Genomic DNA, 20,696 nt, shown 5'->3' on the forward strand with positions numbered 1-20,696 from the left:
ATCACACCAGGCTCAAGGTTGACTCAGCCTTCCATCCTTTCAAGGTAGGTAAAATGAGGACCCGGATTGTGGGGGTAATAAGCTGACTTTGTATAAAAAAAGAACACCGCTTAGGGGGGCCCAAAAGCCCTACTAAGCAGGTATATACAAAACTATGAAGGCTATTGCTTAATGCATTGTAAGCTGCCCTGAGTCTCAGGAGAAGGGCGGCATATAAATCGAACCAATAAATAAATAAATAAATAAATAAATAAATAAATAAATAAATAAATAAATAAATAAATAAATATTCTCTTCTCTTCTCCTCTCCTCTTCTATTCTATATTCTATTCTATTTTGATGATAGATAAAAACAAGTAAACAAATACAAATAAATATAAATGAACAAACAACAATACTAATAATACTAATACTGCTACTAAATAATAATTCGACATCCCACAACGGCGACCGTCCGGCGGAGAGTCACCGTCTCGACTCTGCTACCCCCTGGCGGCGAGAAAGTTTTCCGACTTCGCGGAACGAGGAACTCGGATTTTCTCCGCTTTTTTACTGGAATCTCCCCTTCCGGTTCGTGGAAACCGTTCTCGCCTTTTCCTACAGATCCGCGGCGAGCGTGGGAACATGGCTGAGGAGCCTTGGTAGTACAGCGGTCTAAAGCACCCTGTTATTAAGACCAGCTGCCTGCAATTACTGCAGGTTCGAATTTCACCAGGTTGACTCAGCCTTCCATCCTTTCTAAGGTGGGTAAATTGAGGACCCAGATTGTGGGGGCAATAAGCTGACTTTGTATAAATATACAAAAGGATGAAGGCTATTGCTTAGCGCATTGTAAGCCGCCCTGAGTCTCCGGAGAAGGGCGGCATATAAATCAAATTAAAAATAACTAAATTAAAAAAAAAAGGAACAACCGCTTCTCCCCTCGCGTGGCTTTCTTTGACGCGGCCAACTTTCTTTTTTCTTTTTCTCACGCTTCGATTTTTTCCTGATTCATTTCGTGGTGGGGATTTCCTCCATCCCGGAGATATTTTAAAGAAGAGCCATTGAAACCAATGAAATAAAACAAGTATTAAAACAATTATTCTCATCAGTGAGAACAATTCATCAGCGGCCCGACTGGCCTCCAGAAGAAGAGTTTTTAAAGACGAGATTGGACAACCATTTGTACGAAAGCGTATAAGGCTCTTCCGCTTGAGCGGGGTGGGGTTGGACTAGATGACCTCCAAGGTCCCTTCCGACCCTTTGATATTCTGCTTTTGCGCTTCGGGAAACTCCAGCACGTGAGAAAACACAGCGGGTGGGGCCGGGCTGAAGTTTTGCGGGGCAAGGAAAGCAAGGGCGCGGCGTGGGGTGGGATGGGGTAACCAGCAAGGTTTTAGGGTGGGGGGCGCCAGGTTGCAAATGGAAGTGAATCCGAGTCGTCAGCCGCGTTCACACACACTGTTTCGCGTCCAAACCACGATCCCGGGAATCCGAGGGTGACTTCATCCACGCCATCACGTGCAACCATCACATGCCTCTTGGGTGAGTGGGTGGATGAGTTGGGGAGGGGGGGGGGTCCGTGGGTCACATGAGATCAGCTGTTCGGGCTTGTGAGCTGCTGATACGGGATGGGGCACGTTTGTGCCAAGGCAGCAGATCCGATGCAAGCGAAGGCAAGTCCCGGACTTCGAACCCGGGGCCGCCCCGACCCCAACTCCACCCCTGGACCTCCCCCCTTTTTTGGGGGGGGGCTTCCTGGCACGTCCCTTTGCAAAGTGAGGAGGGCCAAGAGGCGGGGTGGGGCAGCTGGTCATGTGAGCGAGGCTTTTTCTAGCCCTGGAGGCGAGCGCTTGGGTTGACTTGGCTTGGCTTGGCTTGGCTTGGCTCGGCTTCGTTTCGTTTTCCCCCTCCGGATCGCCTTGGAAGATGCTGCCCCGGGTCCGGCTCTCCTGCGGGCTGCTCTTAGTCGCCCTGCTCGCCTTTGCTCACGCAGGTGAGTTCGGAAGTCTCCGAGAAAAAAAAGTGGGCTGCTGGGATTACCGGGTGGTCTCCTTTCCGCTCCGTTGGCTTGGCTTCTGTGGTTGGGACCAGCGGGTTTTTTTATTTTATTTTATTTTATTTATATGAGTAGTACAGTGGTCTAAAGCACCCTGTTATTAAGACCAGCTGTCTGCAATTAAAGTAAATTCGAATCTCCCCAGGCTCAAGGTTGACTCAGCCTTCCATCCTTTCTAAGGTAGGTGAAATGAGGACCCAGATTGTGGGGGCAATAAGCTGACTTTGTATAAATATACAAAAGGATGAAGGCTATTGCTTAACGCATTGTAAGCCGTCCTGAGTCTCCGGAGAAGGGCGGCATATAAATCAAATCAAATAAAAAAAAAACATGCCACCCTTCTCCGGAGACTCGGGGCGGCTTACAATGCGTTAAGCAATAGCCTTCATCCTTTTGTATATTTATACAAAGTCAGCTTATTGCCCCCACAAACTGGGTCCTCATTTTACCTACCTCAAAAGGATGGAAGGCTGAGTCAACCTTGAGCCTGGTGAGATTTGAACTCGCAGTAATTGCAGGCAGCTGGCAGCTAAGTGCTACTTAACAGCACTTTAGTCCGCTGCACCACCAAGGCTCTTAGGACAGTTGCAGGCAGCGTCCTGGGGTTTTGGGGTCCCCCAAGGCTTGGGACCTTCCGATGAGCAAAGTTAATTGGGGAGCTGGATTTGCCTTAACCACGGAGTGATTAATTCTTTTCTTTTTTTTTCAATTTGATTTATATGCCGCCCTTCTCCGGAGACTCAGGGCGGCTTACAATGTGCTAAGCAATAGCCTTCATCCTTTTGTATATTTATACAAAGTCAGTTTATTGCCCCCATAATCTGGGTCCTCATTTTACCTACCTTAGAAAGGATGGAAGGCTGAGTCAACCTTGAGCCTGGTAAGATTTGAACTTGCAGTAATTGCAGGTAGCTGATGTTAATAACAGTGCTTTAGTCTGCTACGCCACCAGAACTCAGTTCCAGTTTCCCATAGAGAGGCCAGTTCAGTGTTTGCTGGGGGGACGGGGACTCAAAGGCAGAAAGAGAGATGGGGGGTGTCAGCATGCTTAATCACAGTCCTTTCCCAGCCAGGTGATACTCGGTGGTAGAGTGCACCGGCAAGGGGAGGCTCAGTTTTTGCTGTGGTAAAAAGCAGCAACGCCTCCATTTCCAGCATGCTGAATTAATAAGCCCTGCCTGCCCTAACCAGGTGATATTTGGTGGTAGAATGCACAGGCAAGGGGAGGCTCAGTTTTGCAGTATTGTAAAAGCATCCTCCCTCCTCTAAGTGGGGTTTGATTAAGGTAGACTGCTCCTGCATCGGAAGGTTGTTATCCTGCTGTTGCTTTTCCCTGACAGTTTGAAACTTTGGTTAGTTGGAGGTTTAGTGGCTCCTTTGAGCATACGCAGAGTGTCCTATCTTTCTCACCATCTCCCAGACTTACAAAAGATGCCAGATTTCTTAGGAAAGAAATTCCAGGGGAGGCTCAGTTTTACAGCGGTATTATTTGTTAAATGGAATTTCTTCCGTGCAATATAGTCTGAGTTTATCTCGCCCAGGTGCCAAATAAATAAACATAAATAAAAAATAAACCTTGAATTGTGGCTGATTAAATTGGTGAGTCACTTTCAGGAAATGGGTGTCTTGTGACTGACTTTTTGATGCATTTTTAGCTTCTGCGAATTGAGAAGCCGGAACGCATCTTCCCTGCTCTGTTTCATTTCTGTAAAAGCAGCTTGAAAAGGGCGTCTCTTCCTTCCTCTTCTAAAAGTTGCTTGTAATTACAAAAAACAAAGTTGCTTGGAATTTGAGAAAGGATTGATGCCTGAACTGGCCTCTTGCCAGAGACAATTGTAACTAAGCAGCCACATTAACAGATTAACAAAGTTGGAAGGGACCTTGGAGGTCATCTAGTCCAACCCTCCTCCGCCGAAGCAGGAGACCCTACACCATTTCTGACCGATGGCAGTTCAATCTTTCCTTGAAAGCCTCCAGTGATGAAGCTCCCACAACTTCCGAAGGCAACTTCTGTTCCATGGGTTGATTGTTCTCACTGTCAGAAAGTTCCTCCTCATTTCTAGGTTGAATCTCTCCTTGGTCAGTTTCCATCCATTATTCCTTGTCTGGCCTTCAGGTGCTTTGGGAAATAGCTTGACCCCCTCCTCTCTGGGGCAGCCCCTCAAGTATTGGAAGATGCTCTCCTGTCTCCCCTGGTCCTTCTCTTCACTAGACTAGCCATGCCCAGTTCCTGCAACCGTTCATTGTATGTTTTAGCCTCCAGTCCCCTAATCCTCTTGGTTGCTCTTCTCTGCACTCTTTCTAGAGTCTCCACATCTTTTTTATAGTGTGGTGACCAAAACTGGATGCAGTACTTTAGGTGTGGCCTTACTAAGGCTTCATAGAGTGGTATTAGTACCTCCCTTGATTTTGATCGTATCCCTCTGTTAATGCAATTTAGGATTGCATTAGCTTTTTTGGCTGCCACTGCACAATACTAGCTCAGGATTTAACTGGTTGTCCACTAAGACTCCAAGATCCCCCTAAGCCACAATTAAACTACAGGTAGTCTTAACTTACAACAGTTCGTTTAGCAACCATTCAAAGTTACAACGGTGCTGAAAAAAAGAGACCGGTTTTTCACGCCTACAACTGTTGCAGCACCTCCTTGGCCAAGGGATCAAAATTCGGATGCTTGGCAACGGTCTCGTTTTTATGACGGTCACAAGTATCCCCTTTTGCGACCTCCTGACAAGCAGTGTCAATGGGGGAGCCAGATTCACTTATTAACCGGGTTACTAACTCATCCACTGCGGCGATTCGCTTAACAACTACGGCGAGAAAAGTCGTAAGATGGAACAAAAAAAACCCCATTGAACCGCTGTCTCGCTTAGCAACAGAAATGTTGGGCTCAATTGTGGTCGTAAGTGGAGGATTAACTGTATAGTTCCATCGAACAAGCTTGATATGATAACGTCAGCTAATTCATGAAGGTAATTTCCTAGCCACAATGCCTGGGCAGGCCAGACAGGGTTCAAAGAAACCAAGCATTGCATTTAGGTAACTGGAAACCACCTTCAGTTTGGGCGGGGTTTGTACTGAAGCATTGTGGAAAGTTAAGGTTTTTTTTTTTTTTTTTTAAATCTTTATTTGTTTTCCCTTTAGGCAAAGTTTTCTGGCTCTTCCGCCGGCATGTCCAGAGGCAACGCGAAAAACAAGCGATGAAGGAAGTCCAGATGCGTTGGCAGCTGCAGAGCCAATTTCGGCCAGCGATGCGAAATTGGACCCCAGCTAAGGAGGGGCTCATCTCTCAACCTCTGGATCACTTCAACCGACAGGAAAGACGCGTCTTTAACCAGGTGAAAAAAATGCGGGTTGAGAACTGACAGCTGTGTACGTTCAGATCGGCCTTGCCTTGGTGGTGTTTCTCAACCTTAGCGGATTTAAGAAGTGTGGACTTCAGCTCCCAGAATTCCTTAGCCAGTATATTACTAAATGTTAAGATATGTGGACTTCAACTCCCAGAATTCCCCAGTCAGTGAGCTATTGAATGTTAACATATATGGATTGCTACTCCCAGAATTCCCCAGCAATTTGCTATTGAATGCTAAGATATGTGGACTTCAACTCCCAGAATTCCCCAGCCAGAGTGCTATTGAATGTTAACATATATGAATTGCTACTCCCAGAATTCCCCACCAATGAATGTTAAGATGTGTGGACTTCAACTCCCAGAATTCCCCAGTCAGTATGTTACTAAATGTTAAGATATGTGGACTTCAACTCCCAGAATTCCCCAACCAGTGTTCTATTCATCTATTGAATGTTAAGATGAGCAGACTTCAACTCCCAGAATTCCCCAGTCAGTATGTTACTAAATGTTAAGACATGTGAATTTCAACTTCCAGAATTCCCCAACCAGTGTTGTATTGAATGTTAAAATGAGCAAACTTCAACTCCCAGAATTCCCCAGTCAGTGAGCTATTTAATGTTAACATATGTGGACTTCAATTCCCAGAATTCCCTAGTCAGTGAGGTATTGAATGCTAAGATATGTGGACTTCAACTCCCGGAATTCCCCAACCAATGTTCTATTCATCTATTGAATGTTAAGATGAGCAGACTTCAACTCCCAGAATTCCCCAGCCAGTGAGATATTTAATGCTAAAATATGTGGACTTCAACTCCCAGAATTCCCCAACCAGTGTACTATTGAAGTTTTAAGATTTATGGACTTCAACTCCCAGAATTATGTTGGCTGAAGAATTCTGGGAGTTGAAAATCCCCAAATCTTAAAATTGCCATATTTGGAGACCCCTGCAGTATTGGATGCAAATTTGAACAGTGCCCCATTCTTAATTCTCAGCGGCTTTTCCTGACTACTAATTTCATATTCAGTGATTTGGCTCCCTTTTATCTTTCTGAATTTCAGCGCTACTGGATTAATGAGCAATTGTGGCAGCGTCCCACAGGCCCCGTTTTCCTCTACATCGGAGGGGAAGACAGCCTCTCGGAGTTCTCTGTGGAGGACGGTAAGTGAGTCGAGCTGAGCGGTGGCAGCCACGCGGCCAGTCTCTGGAGAGTAACGTTCAGCTTGGCTTTCTCTGCCTGGGAAGAAACGAAGCTGGGATGGGCAGCCGGGGGAAAGGTGCAGGTTCCCCCGGCTTTGCAAACTTAAATCATGTCGTTGGGGCCGCCATCTTGACTTTTTTGACTCCTTCCCTGCAGAGTTCCCAGCTGCCCTGTAGAGGAGACGCTTCGTACAGGAGGGGCCTCATAGAATTATCATAGAGTCTCCTGGGGTGCGGGAAGAAAATACTCCCCCTTGTGCACAATTCTCCTCCCCCCCCCTTCTAGCACTGATGATGTTACTTAGTTAACATCATACCTAACATACTTAGGTAATGAAACGTCCTCAAGAAAACCATCAAGCTCAGAGAGCACCAAGGGGGAGCTCCAGGGGAAGGATACTGCAAAATCCCCATTCCCAGCCCACTCCAGGGGAAGGATACTGCAAAATCCCCATTCCCACCCCACTCCAGGGGAAGGATGCTGCAAAATCCGCATTCCCACCCCACTCCAGGGGAAGGATGCTGCAAAATCCCCATTCCCACCCCACTCCAGGGGAAGGATACTGCAAAATCCCCATTCCCACCCCACTCCAGGAGAAGGATGCTGCAAAATCCCCATTCCCACCCCACTCCAGGGGAAGGATACTGCAAAATCCCCATTCCCACCCTACTCCAGGGGAAGGATACTGCAAAATCCCCATTCCCACCCCACTCCAGGGGAAGGATACTGCAAAATCCCCATTCCCACCCCACCCCACTAACCTGCTTTCCAGCTCCATTCTCCTGTGCAGGGCAACAAAAGAAGACCCAGCCGATCAGCTGGTTCTCCGATCAGCTGGGACTCGGGAGGCAGAGAATAGATGGGGGCGGGGCCAGCCAGAGATGGTATTTGCCGGTTCTCCGAACTACTCAAAATTTCTGCTACCAGTTCGCCAGAACCGGTCAGAACCAGCTGAATAGCACCTCTGGGCCTCTGGGTTGGATGCTGCAGTTGGGTGAGGAGACCCTGCTGAATTGTCCCATCATCCTGTTGGCATTTTATTCTGATTTCAGGCCATCACGTAGATTTGGCCCAGAAGTACAAAGCCATGGTGGTATCTTTGGAACATCGCTTTTACGGGGCCAGCCTTAACCCTGATGGTCTGCAGGATGAAAATCTTCAATTCTTGTCTAGCCAGCAAGCGTGAGTTGCCCCAAAATTCACCAGTTTTCATTTGAAGGGCTGGTCAACCTCCTCCTCATCCTCCTTCTGGAGTTTGCTAGACTGTTTTAGACCAGGGTTTGCCAACATTAGCCATTTTTAAGATAGGTGGACTTCAGTTCCCAGAATTCCCCAGCCAGCCATGTTTTTTTGTTTAGGGAATTCTGGGAGTCCACCTATCTTAAAATTGGAAGGTTGGGACATGCTGGTTTAAACAGCTAGAAATCCTCAATCGGTTCTCTATTTTGGTCTATTTGCAAAAAAAAAAAAGGCTGTTTTATTTTATATAAATTTATAAATTTATATAAAATATAAAAAACTTGCTCCTAGAAGCACGAAGCCGAAGACACCAGCCTGAAGATGACGAATGAGACTTCGTCGAAACGTTGCCAAGAAACCTCAAATTTTACGCGGGAGAAAACCCGAATAACCAAATACCTACATAAATATATATATATATATATATATATATAAATTTATTTTAAATTTATATGTTGGCCATCTCAGTGACAAGCGGCTCTAAGCGGCTTATAACAATATTAAAAACACAAAATGAAATGATAAAAAAGCATCAAAATAATCAAAATCCTGCAGCAATTAAAAACCTTTATTGCTGTCATTTGACTTATGGGACACGTTGACTTATTCTAGATATGTGTGTAGAAAGAACTCCAAATATCCGGACTATAATTCTGCAATTCCTGGTTTTCAGATTTGAAGTTCAGCATCCCTGCCTTGTTTTATTCTGACCAGATTCTAAACCAGTGTTTCTCAATGTTGGGAACTTTAAGATGTGTGGACTTCAACTCCCAGAATTCCCCAGCCAGTCATGCTGGGGAATTCTGGGAGTTGAAGTCCACACATCTTAAAGTTCCCAAGGTTGAGAAACACTGCTCTAAACAGTCTGTTCAAGTCTATTTTTACTGCCTTGAGGTCTAGAAACTTGATGCGCCTTGTTGGCAACTGCTTATTGCATTGACCTGAACTTAGGCCCAGTTTAGACAGCATTTCAGGGGGCAGGAAGAGCTTAAACACCTTGTCCAGGATGCCAGACAAAATCAGGAAGATTTGGGGTAGAGAAACACCCATCCCGTCTTGCTAATACTCTCTTAAACCTTCTCACTTTCAGTCTCTCTGATCTGGCTGCCTTCCGCCATTTTATCACCGAGAAGTACAACCTGAGAGCAAATCACACCTGGATTTGCTTTGGAGGCTCGTATCCTGGTTCCTTGGCTGCCTGGTTTAGGCTGAAGGTAGGATCTGGAAAGCAGCCGAAATAACAGGACTCCCTTCGCTTAACCATCCGTGAGACCGCTTAACGACTGCAAGAGAATTGCCGGGATTGTGATCGTTGAGGGAAGCCGTCACGAGACATTTTGCTTTACAACTGCTTTGCTCAGTGACTGAGATTGCAATCTCAATTGTGGTCGTTAAATGAGGATTTGCTGTAGGCAGGAGTGGTATTCATTTACTTTCCCTGCCGGTTTGCAAATTCACTCGCTTTGCTCACACACACCACTTTTGCTCATGCACACAGCCTTCCGTGCATGAACTTTGCTTGCACTCATGCCTTCCGTGCATCCACATGGACTCAAATGGGGTGGAGGGGTGGAGGGGTGGAGGGGTGGAGGGGTGGAGGGGTGGGCCCACCCGCGATTTCTGCTACCGGTTCGAGTGAACCAGTCCGAACCGGCTGAGTACCACCTCTAGCTGTAGGGAATCAAACTCTTCTTGCAGAAACTGGAATATTGAAGGCGAGGGCACCTTAATGGCTCCTTCTACACATCAGAAACAGCTTTATGGAAGTCAAGGGCCAGGGAAACTGAGTTAGTTGAAGTGGCCACCTCTCTTCCCTCACCAAGAATCCCAAAACGTAGAGGGCAATATTTTTTCCATTCCTTTCTTGACCTTCCTTCCATCCATCCTTTCTTGCAGTTTCCCCATCTGGTCTTTGCTGCCATCGCATCATCCGCTCCAGTTAGAGCCCAGATGGATTTCACCGGCTACAACAAGGTCAGCTTTTACTGCCCCCCCCCCAAAAAATAACTTCTGAATTTTGAAGTGATGGTTTGGAGGTTAAACCCAGCTGATCAGAAATTAACAGACTGGTCTGCAGAGTTTTATGAAAAGGAATATATATATATATATATCATACGTTTGAGAGATCCCATAAATGTCACTTTTCCTTTTTTGCTTCCATTTCTTTAGGTTGTCGCTGCAAGTTTGTCGAATCCAGTGGTCAAAGGCTCCACAGAGGTCAGTTGTCTTTTAAAAAAATACATTTTTAAAAGAAAATTATTTTAAGAAGGGTTTTGTAAAGTAAGAACAATACCAATGTAAGGAAATAGACAATGAAGTAAAAGTGATAGGAAGGAAGGAAGAGAAAGGGATGAGGGAAGGAAGAGAAGGAATTGTTCTATTGGGGAGACAGGTAGGATAGGAAGGAAGGAAGGAGGGAGGGAGGGAAGGAAGGAAGGAAGGAAAGGAAGGAAGGAAGGGAAGGAAGGAAGGAAAGGAAGGAAGGAAGGAAAGAAGGAAGGAAGGAAGGAAGGAAGGAAGGAAAGAAGGAAAAGGAAGGGAAGGAAGGAAGGAGGGAAGGAAGGAAAGAAGGAAGGAAGGAAAGAAGGAAGGAAGGAAGGAAGGAAGGAAGGAAGGAAGGAAAGAAGGAAAAGGAAGGGAAGGAAGGAAGGAAGGAGGGAAGGAAGGAAGGAAAGAAGGAAGGAAGGAAGGAAGGAAAGAAGGAAGGAAGGAAGGAAGGGAAGGAAGGAAGGAAGGAAAGAAGGAAGGAAGGAAGGAAGGGCTTCCAATCTTCTTTACAGCAGATATAAATACGTTTATATTTTAACCTTTCTTTCTAAGCATACATCCATGGTCCCCTTTTTCCAATAGTCTAATCTGAAATGATTAGAATCATTTCTAATCACTGAACCCCTAAAGTACAAGTTCATTTTTTCCCCCAATTTTCAGCAAAAAGTCAAAAGCAAACAAATTGACAAGTCTGACTCTTGCCTCTCTGGGCTTACATTCCCTATCACTTACGGTCCTCTTGACTTTTAAAGCAAGGAATGATGTGATCCCAACATCCCTGGATCTCAAGAGGTTGGCAAGGCTATTTCTCACTAGCTTCCCTCAATCTACTTTCTGCTGCTCCATCTGGCATCCTAGGGAAACCGAGACCAGAATCCTTTAACTCCATTCGCACCTGACACCTAAACCTGCAATTTCAACAGGAGTATTTGCAGGAGCGTCCAAATTGACACGACGGTGCATATGGTGTTTTGAAGCCTTGTCCTCCAACTACAGAACCCTCCTCAGCATTTGAACCCAGAACCCAGACCTCTTGGCTTGCTAGCTCAGCTCGATGGCTTAGCATATCGTATTTTTCAGAGTATAAGATGCACCTTAGTTTTTGGGGAGGAAAAAAAGAAAAAAGCTGATTGGTGGGTGGATCGGCCTCCCGGAATACCCCCAACCAACTGTTCCCAGAGGTGAATTTTAGCAACAGGTTCCTTGGTTGTGAGCTCTGCTTTATTTTTTTTTCCTTTTTTTTCCTGAAACTTCTGAAACTGTTTCAGAAAGAACTTTTTTTCCTGCCTCTGAAAGCCTCTGAAACAGAGGTTCAGAAAAAAAGCCTCCGAAACAGAGGTTCAGAAAAAAAGCCTCCGAAACAGAGGTTCAGAAAAAAAGCCTCCGAAACAGAGGTTCAGAAAAGAAGCCCCCAAACAGAGCTTCAGAAGCTTTTTTTCAGAAGCTCTGTCTGGGGGCTTTTTTTCTGAAGCCTTGTTTCTGATGCTTTTTTCAGCCTCTGAAACCTCCGTTTGAGAAGCTGGGTGGAGCTACATTCGGAGTATAAGACGCAGCCTGATTTTCACTTTCTTTTTTGGGGGGAAAAAAGGTGCGTCTTATACTCCGAAAAATACGGTACTTCCTGAAGCCAAACTTAGCTAGAAACTCACCATTCAGCAATGCAAACTTGACAGTGTGCGGATCTCAAATTTTTCTCCTAACTCCGTGCGCATTCTCCAGTTGTGCTGCTATCCGTGAATGTCCCCCTCACATCCAAGGACCCTCCTAACTTGGGTTGGGGGCTTTCTCTGCTTTCTCCTGCAGTGCCTGCAAAGAGTGAGAGAGGCCTTCGCTTCCGTGGACCGCATGATGCATGCTGGGTGGCTGGCGAAACTCAGCATAGATTTCCACTCCTGCAGCCCTTTGCAAGGGGAAAGGGACTGCCAAGTGCTGGTCACCAACCTAGCCGACATCTTCATGGGAGCCGTGCAGTACAACTACGAAGCCCTCGAGTGGGGCACCGTGGCCAGTGTCTGCAGCACCATGACCAACAGCAGCATCGGCTCTCCGTATCGGAGGCTTGTTGTCGCCAATCTCGTAAGGCATTTGTACTTCTGAGGGGGACACCACAGAGAAGGCCACGGCCTGGGTCCTGACTGGTGACTTCAGTGGAACCAGTAATGAGCGTGGGCAGAGAGAGCCAGTTTGGGCTAGTGGTTAAGACACCAGGCTAAAAACCAGGAGACCAGGAAATGAGGAGTTCTAGTCCCACCTTAGCCATGAAAGTCAGCTAGGTGACTTTGGACCAATCCCCAGGAGATGATGAGTTCTAGTCTCGCTTTAGGCATAGAAGCCAGCTGGGTGCCCTTGGGCCAGTCATCAGGCGACTGGGATTTCTAGTCCCACCTTAGCCATGAAAGTCAGCTAGGTGACTTTGGACCAATCCCCAGGAGAGGATGAGTTCTAGTCTCGCTTTAGGCATAGAAGCCAGTTGGGTGACCTTGGGCCAGTCCCCAGGAGACTGGGAGTTCTAGTCCCACCTTAGCCATTAAAGCTGGGTGGGTGGGTGTCTTTGGACCAATCTCTAGGAGATGATGAGTTCTAGTCCTGCCTTAGGCATAGAAACCAGTTGGATGACCTTGGGCCAGTCATCAGGCGACTGGGATTTCTAGTCCCACCTTAGCCATGAAAGTCAGCTAGGTGACTTTGGATCAATCCCCAGGAGATGATGAGTTCTAGTCTCGCTTTAGGCATACAAGCCAGCTGGGTGACCCTGGGCCAGTCCCCCGGAGACTGGGAGTTCTAGTCCCACCTTAGCCATTAAAGCTGGGTGGGTGGGTGTCTTTGGACCAATCTCTAGGAGACGGTGAGTTCTAGTCCTGCCTTAGGCATAGAAACCAGTTGGATGACCTTGGGCCAGTCATCAGGCGACTGGGAGTTCTAGACCCACCTTAGCCATGAAAGTCAGCTAGGTGACTTTGGACCAATCCCCAGGAGATGATGAGTTCTAGTCTCGCTTTAGGCATAGAAGCCAGCTGGGTGCCCTTGGGCCAGTCCCCAGGAGACTGGGAGTTCTAGTCCCACCTTAGCCATTAAAGCTGGGTGGGTGGGTGACTTTGGACCAATCTCTAGGAGACGGTGAGTTCTAGTCCCGCCTTAGGCATAGAAGCCAGTTGGATGACCTTGGGCCAGTCATCAGGCGACTGGGAGTTCTAGACCCATCTTAGGCATGAAAGCCAGCTGGGTAACTTTGGGCTACTCACTCTCGGCCTAGTCCCCCCTCACAGGGTTGTTGTTGTCGTATGGAAAAGACGAGGAAGAAAGTGTGTTGGATACGTTCCCCACCTTGAGTTATTTGTAGAAGTAAACAAAGAAGGATACCGATTGAATAGATAAAACAAACCCGGAGGCCGAATTCCGACAGTCTTTAAGTCACGAGGATACTGGTGGGTCTTACTTGGGGTAGGTAATCCTGCACCATATGGGAATGCCGTGTCTGCAGAACTCTCGCGAGGAAATTCTGGAGGAGTTACGCAACACCAGTATTGAGATGTCGTATCTGAATGAGAGACAATGGTACTTCCAGACCTGCACAGAATTTGGCTATTGTGAGTGTTTAAAGAATTCTGATCTTTTGCCGTCCTTTCAGGCACCCTCTATCCTCATATTTAATCTCAATATTTCATTTGCCTGCACATCTACCTCTCGCTGTCGAATCTCATCTTTTTTATATTGTGGAGACCAAACCTGGATGCAAACAGGGTATATAATCAATGGTTATAATTGTAAATTATTTTAAATTATAATGATAAATTATTATATTATTATAATAATACTAACACCCGATCTTGATTCTATCCCTCAGTGTAACTGCATAGTAAACATTTTTCAAAACGGCTTTTCCTTCTGTTTCAGACCAGACCTGCGAAGAACCAGACTGCCCCTTCTCTCCCCGAATGAGCTTGGCCTCCCAGTTGGATATCTGCACTCAAGTCTTCAACATCTCCTATCGAAACGTCAGCGAAGGCGTCTCCTTCACCAACGACTACTACGGGGCCGACCATCCCAGAGCCAGCCGGGTCCTTTTCGTTAACGGTATGAGGGCAACCTCTGCTTTTGAAAAGCTAAGTGGGATTTTGGAACCGGCGAACGTTAGGAGAGGAGACCACTAGGAAATCCTAGGAAGGTTGAAAAACCCCTTCAGCCAAGACAAGGCAGCGTGGACACCGAGATGGACGGGAAGTTGCCAGCAGCCAAACTTGATGTCTAGAGTGGATTTTATTTTGCTAAGAATGGAGAACACATCAGCTCACTAATAATAAAGGAGGATATTTGTAGCTCGGGGCTGATGGGAGGGGTCCTTGGTGGTCTCTGAGCTTGCTTGTTTTCTTGGAGACGTTTCGTTACCAAACTAGGTAACAGCATCAGTGCTAGAAGGGAGTGGGATTTGCAGAGAGGAGGAGGAATAATGTGGGGTCCTTGGTGGTCTCTGAGCTTGCTTGTTTTCTTGCAAACGTTTCATGACCCAACTAGGTAGCATCATCAGTTCTACTCCTAGCACTGATGATGTTCCCTAGTTTGGGTCATGAAACAAACGTCTGCAAGAAAACTAGCAACCTCAGAGACCACCAAGGACCCTTCAAATCAGCATTAAAAAAACACTAAAAGACACAGTGTGGAAGAGACCTTTGCAGATTTCGAGCAATTTTGTTTTCCAATACAGTACCAGATGTATTTCATGCCTGGTATCATCAGGCAGTCCTCGACTTATGGCTGTAATTGAGCCCAGAATCTCTGCCTGAGACTGACTGATTTTTTCCCCCCTTTCGTTCACTTTCTTTTCCAATCTTTCCCAGGTGACATTGACCCTTGGTATCCCCTGAGCGTCCTCAAGGACGAGTCCCCTTCCGAACCGGCTATTTTAATCAACGGTACCTCGCATTGTGCCAACATGTATTCTCCCGGATTCGAAGATCCTTTGTCTCTTATCCGGGCCAGACAGGTGAGAGGAAAATGCAGCGGGTGGCATAATTAATCAAGCAATCAATCAATCAATAATCGGCTTGAAATGGAGACCCTTGTGAGGTGTTCCCATCAGGGTTTCAATTTGGGGCAAGATGAAGTTTTCCCAAATAAAAATAAGTAATAAAAGTTATTCAAATAGCTAGAAGCTGGGAGGCTGGGAGTTCTAGTTCTACTTTAGGCATGAAAGCTGGCTGGGTGGCTTTGGACCAATCAATAGAAGACAGTGGTTGTAGTCCCGCCTTAGGCACAAAAGCCGAGTGGGTGACTTTGAACCAATCACCAGGAGATGGTGAGTTCTAGTTCCATTTTAGGCATGAAAGCCGGTTGGGTGACTTTGGGCCAATCACTAGGAGACTGAGAGTTCTAGTCCCACCCTAGGCATGAAACCTGGGTAGGTGACTTTGGACCAATCACCAGGAGATGGTGAGTTCTAGTCCCGCCTTAGGCATGAAAGCCAGCTGGGTGACTTTAGGCCAGTCACTCTCTCTCTCAGCCCAAGCCACCTCACAGGGTTGTTGTTTTGGGGAAAAGAAGAAGGAGTATTCTGTATATTGCCCAGCCTTGAGTTATTTATCAAAAAGAATAAAGATGGGGCAGAAATGAATAAATAAAGGAGGAAAGAAGTAAGAAGAGAAGATTGGCAAAGAATCGGCAGAGAAGACAAACTCATACTTCTTTGAAGTTAGTAAAAATTGCTTCTTTTTTTTTTTCTTTTTCTTCCTTTCTTTAGCAAATTACCTCCTGGGTTGGCAAATGGCTGAATTTAGCAAAAATTCACTGAGATAATCTCCGTACACGAGAAAGAAAAGTAGCTGGACTATTTTGGATAGTTAGTGATACAAAGCAAAGCTGTTTGGACTTAGCTTCACTTAGAGACTTTCACCAAATTCCTTCGCCACACATCAAAACTACCTCTTTTGCCCACTGTGGCTTGCTTTTTAAACTTTTTTTTTAAAAAAACTACACACACTGCTTTCCAAATGCACATTTTTTAAAAAAAATGAAGATTAGATGAACTCTGTGGATCTCGGCTAACTTAGCCTGCGGTACGAAGCCCTCGTTGGGTTGGTTTTCATTTACATCGTGTGTGAAACCCAGCCCGTTGGGACAAAACGTACATTTATAACCATAATAAAAAAATAAATTTGATAAAACCGTAGTTAAGCTTTATTGGACCCCTACCCGGATACCAGTTCCATTTGGTCTTGGCCATCACTCTGACACACTGGTCCTCAGTTGCTTTTTTCAGTGCCGTTGTAACTTGGAACGGTCACTCAACAAACTGTTGCAAGTCGGGGACTACCTGTAGGTGTCCAGTTACGTTTTGTCCAGTGGGTTCAAACAGGAAGCTGTGTCTTTTTTTTTTTTTTTCAAATGGTCAGTTCAAAAGCTGCTTCCTGCTGGCTCTGCCCCGTTGCTTTCCGGTCTCCGGCTCGGTTGGCATCCTCTCCTGCCAACTCCTCTTTTGAGAAGTTCGCCATCTCCTGATGTAACTCGCTGAGATCTTGGATCTCCAGGGCAAGGACGTAGAGATGACGGAAAAGGGCTAAGTCACTCCTTCGCAGACGCAGCTGGGGTCAAACAAAACAGCTTTTATTATTCACCAAGGACCGGGATGTGGGTTTTTTTTGTGGGGGGGGAGTCTTCTCTGGAAAGAATAACTTTTATTGTTGTTTTTGTTGAGAAATTCGCAGAGCAACCCTTGAGTAGCAAGGGTGTGCAAATGAAAAGCGATTGAAAGTAGTTAGGAAATAACACAGCCAACATGCAGATACACTGAGTTGTGTTTACTTTCAGGAAATAGTAAGGCACAGTCCAATAAACAGTCCAGGTCATACACCGATAAAGTAGTAGATAGTAAAACAATAGTCCAGCCCCTCAAATATTGGAAGACTGCTCTCCTGTCTCCCCTGGTCCTTCTCTTCACTAGACTAGCCATGCCCAGTTCCTGCAATCGTTCTTCGTATGTTTCAGCCTCCAGTCCCCTAATCCTCTTTGTGGCTCTTCTCTGCACTCTTTCTAGAGTCTCAACATCTATTTTGTAGTGTGGTGACCAAAACTGGATACAGTATTCTAGATGTAGTCTTACTAAGGCTTTATAGAGTGGTATTAGTATCTCCCTTGATCTTGATTGAATCCCTCTGTTCATGCAATTTAGGATTGCATTGGCTTTTTTGGCTGCCGCTGCACACTGCTGGCTCATATTTAACTGGTTGTCCACTAAGACTCCAAGATCCCTCTCACAGTTACTGCTATTAAGTCAGGTATCTACCTGTATGATTGCTATGAGAAGACACTGACTTGATCAATCAAAAGACTTCTAGAAAACAACATCTTCTCAGGCTGTTTTTCCCCCCAAATGGAAAGTGGAGAAGCTCACCATTTCTCTCTGCAGCCAGGAGATTTTTCCATGGAGGCTGATGTGGTCCCCCTCCGGGGAATCGGTCTCTTCCTGCTCTGCCATCTCAGGGAGAGGTTCTTGAGACAGAGGAGCCCCCAAAAACACTTTAGGTAAGGGGGGAAGCCCTTTGAAGGGAGGTGCCTCTTCTTCCCTGGTCCAGGTGTCCATCGAGATGGGTTGGTTTGGTTCCTCTTTCAAAGCAACCTGAGAAGAGAAGTTGTTCATTCTTTGGAAGAACCTTCTCTGTAGGGAGACAACCATCCTGGTGGCACACGATGGCAAAAAGGTTAGCCATCACTATTTTAGGTCATCTAGTCCAACCCCCCACCCAAGCAGGAAACCCTACACCACTTCTGACAAATGGCAGTCCAATCTTCTTGAAAGCTTCCAATGATGAAATACGACACGGAAGAAGCTTTTTAGGGGGAAAAAACCAAACCTTACATGAATGCCAGCACCATCTAAATTTGGTTGGCTTGGAATAAAACTAAGCAAACTTAAAAACCACCCGGAAATGCCAAGGCCGAAGAGGGAGGTTAAGAAAACATCCTGGAATAACACTATACTGAATTTCCTTCCCTAATGGACTTTATTCCCCTGCAAAAAAGAAAAACAAATAAATCCACCCAGGGAGACAGAAATAGCTGCGGAAAAACAGAGCAGTAAATCCTTCTTTTTTAAAAATGCGTTATTCTTATTATTCTTTAAAAATTCCCATCCTTTCTCTTAACCCTACACATACACAAGACAAGAATGCAAATTAGCAAATTTTTGAAGGAAAGCATCAGTTGCTAACCTCACAGTGACTTGTGCATTATTTTTTTTTTGCCTTTTTAGAACTCGCATGATTGTTATACAGCCCTTCCTCAGGTTGTTGCTATAATTATGACTTCATTATAATCAGAGCTGGTTTCTTATTTCAGTTAACCAAAGGAACAAAAGGAAGGTGAATGCTGCAAAAACGCACACACACACAACTCTGGAGTGACAGGATACTGCCTCTCCACCCCAAAAGGACTTAAGACTCAGTGGCCTAGAGGTGGAGCTCTTGCCCCACAATCAGGAGGTTGTGAGTTCGATCCTAAGTAGAGGCAGATGTAGCGTCTCCTGCTTGGGCAGGGGGTTGGACTCGATGACCTGCAGGGTCCCTTCCAACTCTGTTAATCTGTTAAAATGCCTATTACAGTACTGATCGAAGCTACAGTCCTACAACATTTCAACCTGCTTACAATTCCACTCCTTTAGATATTTAATTACTGGATTGGTTAGAGTTAGACCACCGAAAAACAGAGCACTGATAATGTTACCTAGTTGGGTCATGAAATGTCTGCAAGAAAACTACCAAGCTCAGAGAGAACCAAGGACTCCTCATTTCAACCCAAATTAACAATTGCTTAACGCATTGTAAGCCGCCCTGAGTCTCCGGAGAAGGGCGGTATATAAATCGAACCAATAAATAAATAAATAAATAAATAAATATTCTCCTTTATGGGTACCACCTAAACATTTTTTGGGGGAAAAAATCAGTTGCTGAAAATGGATAAGGCGAGCCATAGGGTGAACGCCCTGTAAAAATAATCAATGGCCAAAGGATCATAATTCCACATTAAATTCCTAATATGGAATTGTCTGAAATTGCCAAGCCAAAGAGACCTGTGTAGATTGTCACATGATCCCTCCCCCTCCCCAAAATTGGAGTGTCAATCTTACTGTTGTGGCCACCATTTTGACCCTGCTTTTGAGGGTTTTTTTAAGAGGAAAATTCCTAAAATAATCTGTGGAGATTCTTAGTAATCCAGGTCCTAGCTTGTCTCAAAGGTGCTTTCCCACCCCAATTATAACTGATGGATGAAAATTTTTGCGTTCGGTTGCATTTAGTCTTCCTCGCCTTCCAGTTACCTTTTGAAAGACAGGGGAAAAAAGCACCCCTTTGAGATCCTAAAATAACCCCTAATAATTCCTAAATTCCTCATTTCCTCTTCAGCAAAAGTTTATGGAGCAAGATTTTCTGAAGCTTCCCAGCTCTGACCCATCACAACTTACCTTCCCAATTCCATTCTTTGCTTTTTCATTCCATTTTAGGACATCCCATCAAATTCTTCAGGATGGGATGTTCAGCTATTTTCACCCTCCGAAAAACAAACAAACCCAGGAATCGTTTTCCCAGAGGAAGTAACCAGGTGGTCCAAACTGGCAGCCCTTTTTTAATTTAATTTTTGTTTTAGAGGCTGGATTCAGGGGTCCCCGTTCACGCTGGCGTTAGCTCTGGAAGAAAGAACAGCCTGCTTTAGGTGTCCAGTTCTGAAAGTGAACTGGGAGGGGAAGAGATGGGGGAATTATACTTGAGCAGGTAACTTACTCATAGCAACCAACCTAAACTCACCTTTCATTGAACTTGGAGAGTTGTTTACCTGCTGGGCTTGTCCTGAAAATGCCTCTGTGTGCTTTGAAAATCCACACCTAATTCCGTGGATGCCAGCAGGGCAGTTAATTCAAAGTTCACAGGTGCCCAGGTGTGAGAGAGAGAGAGAGAACGGAGTTGCCCCAGGTTGCAGGACAGAAGGATGGCAGTGCCAAGCGGTACAACTCTTGCATTGTACGAGAAGGGAAGGACATCCTACGCGAAAGGCGATAAATTTCAGAAGTAAAAGGAAGAAGTTATGAATAATCACACCACAAAAGAGGAATGGTTGGTTGAAAGGAATGCAGGCGGCCGCCGAATGCCAAGGGCTCAAGAAGGGATTGTTTGATATGCATGGAGAGCAAGTCCTTTCAGAGCTAGAAAGGGGCAATGGCAGATTCGTTGATTTATTGGGTGCATGGACAAGGCACTCCTCAACTTACAACAGTTCGCTTAAGGACAGTTCAAAGCAGCCGTGAAATTCAATTTTTTTTACTGCCAGTTCTGTGGGCGTGGCTTGGTGGGGCGTGGCAGGGGAAGGATATTGCAAAATCCCCATTCCCTCCCCACTCGGGGGGGGGGAAAGGATATTGCAAAATCTCCATTCCCACCCCACTCCTGGGGGAAGGATATTGCAAAATCTCCATTCCCACTCCACTCCTGGGGGAAGGATACTGCAAAATCCCCATTCCCACCCCACTCCTGGAGGAAGGATACTCCAAAATCCCCATTCCCACCCCACTCCTGGGGGAAGAATATTGCAAAATCTCCATTCCCACCCCACTCCTGGGGGA

The 20,696-nt window shown here is 45.7% G+C and overlaps 2 protein-coding genes across 4 annotated transcripts; one reads left to right on the forward strand and one right to left on the reverse strand.

Annotated features, from left to right (window-relative positions):
• Window positions 1-1,086: 1,086 nt before the first annotated feature.
• PRSS16 (serine protease 16) lies at window positions 1,087-16,254 on the forward strand. 2 transcript variants are annotated; one of them, XM_087876784.1, is made up of 12 exons: window positions 1,087-1,524; window positions 5,183-5,376; window positions 6,450-6,549; window positions 7,642-7,771; window positions 8,919-9,042; window positions 9,725-9,802; window positions 9,998-10,045; window positions 11,900-12,172; window positions 13,542-13,683; window positions 13,991-14,170; window positions 14,932-15,077; window positions 15,831-16,254. In XM_087876784.1, exons 2-12 carry the CDS (start codon window positions 5,239-5,241, stop codon window positions 15,879-15,881), a joined length of 1,410 nt encoding a protein of 469 aa, XP_087732910.1. In that variant the 5' UTR covers window positions 1,087-1,524; window positions 5,183-5,238; the 3' UTR covers window positions 15,882-16,254. The 2 variants fall into 2 exon arrangements, with proteins under 2 accessions (XP_087732910.1, XP_060549809.2); XM_060693826.2 differs by lacking the exon at window positions 1,087-1,524 and adding an exon at window positions 1,563-1,975.
• LOC148112339 (uncharacterized) lies at window positions 16,245-19,661 on the reverse strand. Of its 2 annotated transcripts, XM_087876786.1 has the most exons (3): window positions 19,545-19,661; window positions 17,481-17,705; window positions 16,245-16,671 (listed from the first exon to the last, which is right to left on the reverse strand). In XM_087876786.1, the coding sequence occupies exons 2-3, from the start codon at window positions 17,667-17,669 to the stop codon at window positions 16,471-16,473; spliced, it is 390 nt and encodes a 129-aa protein (XP_087732912.1). In that variant the 5' UTR covers window positions 17,670-17,705; window positions 19,545-19,661; the 3' UTR covers window positions 16,245-16,470. The 2 variants fall into 2 exon arrangements, with proteins under 2 accessions (XP_087732912.1, XP_087732911.1); XM_087876785.1 differs by lacking the exon at window positions 19,545-19,661 and having other exon boundaries at window positions 17,481-17,859.
• Between the last annotated feature and the right edge of the window lie 1,035 nt (window positions 19,662-20,696).

This window comes from Pantherophis guttatus, chromosome 10 (genome assembly GCF_059756535.1).
Source record: "Pantherophis guttatus breed Tessera chromosome 10, ASM5975653v1, whole genome shotgun sequence".
In the NCBI taxonomy this organism is placed as follows: Eukaryota; Metazoa; Chordata; class Lepidosauria; order Squamata; family Colubridae; genus Pantherophis; species Pantherophis guttatus.